Consider the following 7,814-nt stretch of genomic DNA (forward strand, 5'->3'; position numbering starts at 1 on the left):
ACAATGTCCACATGGACTGACTGGAAACGTGCCGTGGGTGTAGGAAAACGCTGGAGTGGTGCGTGGACGTGGCGCGTAACCTTGGCCGTCTGGCAGGGGAGGCAGGTCCGGGTCCATTGTCTGACATCCTTGTTGATGCCTGGCCAGACGACTCGATCTGTGATGAGGCGTTGTGTGGCGCGGATCCCCGGATGACTGTGGTCATGGAAGGAGGAGAAGACGTCCTTACGGTGGCAGGCGGGGATGTACGGGCGGGGTTTGCCTGTGGAGACGTCACACCACAATGGTACGGGGTTGTTAGGAAGCTGTCTTAGCTGTAAGGATGAGGTGTCGTGCATACGTAGGAGGCGGAGTTCACTGTCGTTATTCTGAGATGCGGCGATGCGTGAGTAGTCTATGTTTTGGTCAGGGAGGATGCTGGAGGTGATTCTAGACAAGGCGTCGGCCACCTGGTTATCCTCTCCTTTGATATACTCAATTCGAGTATCAAATTGGGAGAGGAATGACAGCTGCCGGGAGACTCTTGGGAGTGATGGTCGGAGACCCTGTCTAGGGCATGGGCGAGTGGCTTGTGGTCTGTAAGGATGACGAAAGGCCGACCTTCAAGGAAGTAAAGGAAGTGCTTGACGGCCGAGACTATGGCTAGCAGTTCCCTGTCAAAGGCGCTGTAGCGAATTTGAGGAGGGTCCAGACGTTTGGAGAACAAGGCGATAGGCTGGAGCTGGCCGTTGATCTTCTGTTGGAGGACGGCGCCAATTGCTGAGGAGGAGGCATCGGTGGTAAGGAATGTGGGGGCGTGAGCTACCGGGTAGGACAAGCGGGCGGTCTCAGCGATTGCCGCCTTGACTTGCCCGAATGCTTGGGTCGCTTCGGAAGACCACTTCACAGGTTTGACCGACCGCTTGGAATGGTTCTTGGTGAGGTCGTTCAAGGGAGCGAGTTTTGCAGCTGCGTCGGGGACGAACCTATGGTAATAATTGACGATTCCTAGAAATCGTCGGAGCATTTTGATGGATGTTGGCTGTGGGAAGTCTTTTATGGTGTCGATTTTTTGAGGGAGAGGATACAGGCCTGCCGTTGAGATACGGTGTCCGAGGAAGTCGAGAGATGAAACTCCGAGGAGACACTTGGACGGGTGTACCCGGAGGCCATAATCTTGGAGGCGGCGGAAGAGGAGGCGGAGGTGTTGGCGGTGCTGGTCGTGAGTATCGGAGGCTACGAGGATGTCGTCGATGTAAACGGTGATAAAGTCGAAGTCTCTCAGGGCATGGTCTATGAACCTCTGGAACGTCTGGGCGGCATTCCGGAGGCCAAAGGCCATCATCTTTCATTCGAAGAGGCCGAACGGAGTGGCTATGGCTGTCTTCTGGACGTCTTCCGGCGCTACAGGGATTTAAAGAAACGCCCTGACCATGTCGATCTTAGAGAAGACCTGTTTTCCGTGAAGCTTGAAGTGGAAGTCCTGAGCGTGAGGGATGGGGTAGCGGTCGGGCTTCGTGATGCGGTTAAGTTGACGGTAGTCACCGCAAACCCGCCATTGGTTGGGCGGTGGGGGTGGCTTGGGAACCATGTGGAGTGGTGATGCCCAAGCACTCTCCGATGGTTGGATGATGTCCTGGTCTAGGAGTTCTTGGAACTCCTGTTTGGCAGCGGCCAACTTTTCTGGGGAAAGTCGTCGAGGCTTGCTGTATACTGGCGGTCCAGATGTCTGGATGTGGTGCATGATGTTGTGAGGGGTGGTGGTGGTGGTGTTGGTCTTGTCTGGCGATGTTAGCTGGGGAAACTCCTGCAGGATGCGTACATAATCGCCATCGGGCTGGAGTGACGATATCTGGTGGGAAGTTGCGTTAGTGGTGGTTCCTGGTATGCTTGTTGTGCCGTGGTACAAGCAGTTGTCCTTGGCGCTAACTACCATATTGTAGTGCTGGAGGAAGTCGTAGCCAAGGATGGGTTGCTGTACCGCTGCTATGACGAATGTCCAAGGGAACTTGACATCGTGGAGTTCCAGGACGCTGTGGTGGCTACCGTACGTTGCGATGGGCGTACCGTTGGCTGCAAGCAGGTCATAGGATGGCCAACGTGTACTGTGGTTGGGTTCTTCCGTCGGGGGTATGATGCTGACGGCTGAACCTGTGTCTACCAGGAAGGATAGGCCAGAATGGCGATCATGCACTGAGAGGAGGGTGTGGGTATGGTTAGCGGGGGTAGGGGTGGTTACCGACCCCCGCGTTTGGCGTTTTCCTGCGACCAGCTGCATGGTTGGGTGCATCTGAGCGCCTTGGCTCCGAAGCGGGCATGGTACCAGCAGGAGGTAGTATCCTGTCGTGGAGCGGGGCTACGTGGTGGTTGATGACTTCCCTTCTCGGATAAAAGCTGGTTGAGCAAAGTCTTCATGTCGGCGACTTCCTGTCGTAGCTGCTGCACACTTTGGTCACTGGCACTATATGACACGGGAATGTTTTCACTCACAGCACTATTGTCACTAACACCTGGGTCGTCACTGCACTGAACGCTCTACACTGGTTTGTCACTGGGGTGGAAGCTGCTGGCTGACCAGACTTGTACAGAGATATGACGTTGGAACAATCTATCTGCTATTTCGCAGTATTGTTCGTCGTCCTTATCGCCGGCTAGAGCTTCCAGGTGTAAGTGGAGGGCGTCCGGCATCTTGGAGAGGTGAATGGAGCGGAGGAGTTCCTTGGGCAAAGACACCTTTGCCCGGGTGTTGAGGGCGGCCATACGGGTGTATAATTGTGACGGGGTGGTGTCGCCGAGTTCACTATGCTGGATATCTCGGTAGAGCTGGTCGTCGGGCTTGGTGTAAAGCTTTCGTAAGGTAGTCTTGAGGGCGGAACACTTGCCTTCTTGCGGAGGAGAGGAGACGACGTTACGGACAAGGGCGATGATGTCCGTTGGTAGAGCGGCGATGTGCGGCTTGGAGGTCCGGCACGTTACCTTGAGTGGCTAAATAGGCCTCTGTGTGAACTAGCCAGCTCTCCAAGTCACGGGAGAAACTGGGAAGTTTCACTTGTGTGCTTTCCATAATCCTGGTTGTCCTTCACCGGGGTCACCACTTTGTAGTAGTTTTAGTTCGGAATAACGGCAGGAGAAATGAAAATCAACACAAAATATCTAATCTCTTTCTTTTGGTAATTAGCCACAAGGTGTGACACTAGAAGTGTCAAATGAGAAATATAGGTGAAGCTCGGACTAAGGCCACAGCTTAGTGGAGCTTATGGTTATAGCTGGACTTGGAGTCTAACGTCAGCGAGGCGGTAGCAGATGATGACGGCGAGGCTCGATGGGACGGCTAGAAGACTGGACGAGATGTAGTTTGTGCGCTGGTCAGGTACTGTTCTTCCCATCTCGGCGAAACGCCGACCTTTTAAGGGAGGCTGGCGGGAACGCGACGAGCTTTCCAAGTTCCTGATTGGCTGACCGCTGGCTGGCAGGGACATCCATGCGAACTACGCTTGCCAACTACAGGAACTCGCTAGCTCCGAAGATTTCTTTGATTAGTGTGTGACGGGTCGTAGGATGCATCACGTCACTACAAAATCAACCTAATTCAGCAAATGAAAAAAATTCTAACACCAAACCAGAAAAATCTGTGAAAACAGTAAAACCAACTGAACAAAAGAGCACAACTTCAGATGTAAAAATACCAGAAAAGCAAGAAAGCAAAGAACAAAATAAAGCCACTGCCCATCATTCAAGAAATGGAATGGAAAACTTGAAACAGATCACCAAGGAATCCATTCACCAAAAAGAGAAAACAAGATCTGAAATGAATAATGAAATTAAAACTAAAAAGAGAGAGAGAACTCCAGAACAAAATTCTAATGAAAGAATTCTTAAAAAATCCAGTAATGTAGCTAACAAAAACTCAACTTTAACTACAAATAGAAATGTAACCAAGATAAAAAGATAAAACATAAACAACCACCGTGAATAACAAACTCACTCTACTACAATGGAATTGTCAAGGCTTGAGAGCTAAATACGAATCTCAAAAATTTTAATTAAGGAAAATTTTCCCATCTGCATCTCGTTACAAGAAATAATGCTTGGACAAAATAGAATATGCCCCAAAGAATATCTCTTTTATCGTAATGAACATCAAACAGATGAAGGAAGACATGGTGGAAGTGCACTACTGATAAGACTAAATGTTATACACACAAAAATTCCTTTACAAACAAATTTACAAGCTGTAGCTATACAAATATTTACAATATATATATATATATATGTATATAGTTTGTTCAATCTACCTGCCTCCAGACAATGTGAACTACCAAAATCTCAAACAAGACCTTGACAACCTGATTAATCAACTTCCTCGTCCATTTTAACTCCTCGGAGATTTTAATAATAGACATCCAATGTGGGGTGGCATAAAACCAAATCCTAGGGGAAATTTTATTTTTTCTTACATTGAAGAAAAAGAACTTAGGATTATGAATACAGGAGCACCTACTCACTTCCATATTCAAACTGAAACACTTACTTGTATCGACCTGATTCACCTGTTCACCGGATTGCTATTTGGATTTCTCTTGGGAAACCATGGACGACTGTTTAGGAAGTGACCATTTTCCAATCACCATTAATATAGTAGACGAAATAGCTGTACCATGGTCTCCACGATGGATGATAAATAAAGCAAACTGGGCTCTCTTTGCAAAAATATAAAGTTCTGTTGGGTCCCTGCCCATGTTGGAGTTAGTGGGAGCGAGAAAGCAGATGCCTTAGCAAAACATGCAGCTAGAGTTACTCCCAGGAATAGCCTCGCTCTACCAGTCAGAGATATTTATCCTGTCATTCAGTCAAGACTCCAGGAAGTCTGGAACTTTAACTGGGAACTAGAAGACCAGAAAATGAAGGACATAGCCTCTTGCCCTTGGAAATATTCAGATTTACCTAGAGAAAAAGAAGTTATATTATGCAGATTAAGATTCGATCACACTAGACTGACGCACAGCTTCCTAATGAGCAGAATACCTCAACCATTTTGTAATGATTGCATTGTTCCATTGACAATCAAACATATTTTAGTAGAATGCCCAAATTTAATGGCGGCTAGAGAACATTACTTTTACCATTGTAAAAATGATAATGGCAGATAGACTTTGATTAAGATTTTAGGAGCTGAATGTGATATAGATCACCTTTTTAATTTTCTTAAAAGAAATTTGCATTCTTGATAAGATTTAGAATGCCAAGTTTTAAATTTTATTTATATATTCTCTTAATCAACTTTAATGCAGCATTAGTTAAAACCTTTTGAATACAGCATATCAGTTCAAATGATAGCTAATTTATAAGTTAAGTATAAAAGTTTGAATATATATCTCAGATAAAATGTTCATTGTTTTCAAAATATATATTTCTAAGGTATAGTACCTACTCTCTATAACAATATAGAAATAAAAATATTTTATCTAATTAATAGTGGCATCAATGACCATAGATGTTCTGATGCCAAATAATACCCATTAATTTTTTGATAGAGATCTCTATGATTTTGAGGAAGAAGAAATATTAGAAATGTGCCTAACTAATGTTTGGAAGGTTTTTAAAATCCTTCGTTCTTCAATGATTATCCTAACTTTTTCTGGTGAAGATCTACCTCATTATGTAGAGATGAAAGAAGAGATTGTTCATGTGAAGCAGTTTAAGCCCCGTCCCCTTCAGTGCTTTAACTGCTATGGGTTTGGCCATCCTTCCCACCGATGTGCAAGGGACAAACTGTGTTTGATATGTGCTCAGCCTGAACATGGGGATTGTTCCCGCCCAACAGTTTGTATAAGTTGTAAAGAAGAGCATAATGCCAAGGATAAGAACTGCGTAATTTATAAGGAGGAACAGGAAACACTACTAAAAACCCATGCAGAACATATAAGTGTAGGACATGCTAAAAGACTACTAATTCCAAAAGATACAGTGATGTTGTTAAAACAAATAGTAAAGCGGATCAGCCAACTGTAGAACCCAATAGAAATAAAAATGCCAATATGGATTCTTCTGTTGATACTAAACCCAAGCCTCAGTGTAAAAGTGTTGCTATCAAATCTAATTTAATTTCTTCTTCTCAACTAGGAATTTGTAATACTTCTCAATCCTCCTGTGCGGAGGTTTCCTCACCCCTTGTTGAAGAGGTGTCTCCTGCCCCATCTGGAGGGGCACCTAAGGTTTCTATTGTTGAAACCTCACAGGCTTCTTCCAATGAAGCCTCCTCTCAGGCAATCTCTCTTCCAGACTTGGAGGACTCCCCAATAGAGGGATTGCTGACTAGTGTGCCTCACTCAGTAGAGGTGCACAGAAACAATGAGGATCAACCAACTCTAGAATCTAATAGAAAAACAAATACTAATACGAATTCTTCTGTTAATGCCTCAGTGTGAAAGAGTCACTATTAGACCTAATCGTTCTTCTCCACAACTTGGAAATTCTAGTATTCCTCAATCCTCCTTTGCAGAAGTTCTCTCATCCCCTGTTGAGGGAATGTCTCCTGCCCCATCTGGAAGGGCACCTAAGGTCTCCATTGCTGAGACCTCACAGGGTTCCTTCCATAAAACCTCCTCTCAGACTGTCACGTGGGTCACGTGACGAGACTTGGAGGGCTGTCGGCGCGGACGTCGACCACGTGATTTGGCCCGAGACGAAGTAGCTTGGTGGTAGTGACCCAGTGCACCTGACCGGTCGAAGGACCGTCATCGTGAGGTCATGCTTGGCTTCAGTGTTGCCAACTGTCCCTACACGAGGTCTACTGCTGTGCGCATGCGCAGATCCATGCCCACCCACTCTTCCTCACCCTCCCGGATGTATAAGAGGGAAGGACAGGAGGGATAGCACACACACCTTACGGCCGTCTGCCGTTGAGGGCGGACCCCCCCCTCCCCTCCCAGTTCCACGGAGGGAGGGCACCGGGACAGAAGGAGACCACGAGGAGCAGGACACAAGGAGGAGACGTGCGCCCGTCCGCCAGGACAACAAAGGGGACTCGTCGCAGCAGGACACAAGGAGGAGACGTGCGCCCGTCCGCAGCAGGACAACAAAGGGGACTCGTCCGGAAGAAGGAGACTACGCTCGAGGAGATCCTCGCGCCGCAGCGCGAGGAGTGGTGTAGTATATTTGTAGTCTTGTAATCTTGTAGACATCACGCTGGTGATAATTATTATTTATATATGTGTTGAGATGTAGATAGGATAGTGCTCTGTGTTATATCCAAATAAAAACACGTGTTGTGTTACCTTGGTGTTTCTTTCTCTCTCGCCCGAATTCTCAATAATACCGAGTATACAAACCAATTATTTGTACCCCCCTGACACAGACAATCTCCCAAACTTGCGGGGCTCTCCAGTAAAGAGACCACTGACTGGTGTGCCTCACTCGGTTGAGGTGCACAGAAGCAAAGCTATGGAGTCTGAAGCTGTGCGCAGTAAAAGACTCCACAGTCCATCCTCATCTCCAACTTCTTCCCCATATCGTGATATGCAATCTAAGAAAGGAACTAATAATTCAGACTCTATATCAGCATCTGTCGGACCATTGTCAGAGAAGAGGATGCCACTCGCGAAAGCAAAGAAATTAGAAAAGAACCCATTTGTATACCCTCTCTCTCCCAACCTTCTCTTCTCAGACTAGGAGACCCAAAAAAATAAAAAGAAAACTGTATAATGTCTATAATTCAATGGAATATTGAAGGTTTTAATTCTCATCAAGAGCACGTTCGGATTCTCTTTAAAGAACATGATGTGTGTGCTATTTGTCCCCAAGAAACTATGATTGGCGATTTATCTCCTAATGCT

The 7,814-nt window shown here is 46.4% G+C and overlaps 1 protein-coding gene across 1 annotated transcript in view; it reads left to right on the forward strand.

The window, feature by feature from the left end:
* The window catches only part of LOC143023655 (tetratricopeptide repeat protein 23-like), a 625,055-nt gene extending 617,749 nt beyond the window's left edge, over positions 1-7,306 (forward strand). Inside the window, exon 11 of the mRNA XM_076182256.1 lies at positions 6,482-7,306. Within this exon, the coding sequence (XP_076038371.1) occupies positions 6,482-6,503 (22 nt within the window). The 3' untranslated portion in view covers positions 6,504-7,306. The remainder of the gene's footprint in view (positions 1-6,481) is intronic.
* The last annotated feature ends 508 nt before the right edge of the window (positions 7,307-7,814 follow it).

This window comes from Oratosquilla oratoria, unplaced genomic scaffold, assembly GCF_046742065.1.
Source record: "Oratosquilla oratoria isolate Oo_2021 unplaced genomic scaffold, ASM4674206v1 SCAFFOLD54, whole genome shotgun sequence".
Classification (NCBI taxonomy): Eukaryota; Metazoa; Arthropoda; class Malacostraca; order Stomatopoda; family Squillidae; genus Oratosquilla; species Oratosquilla oratoria.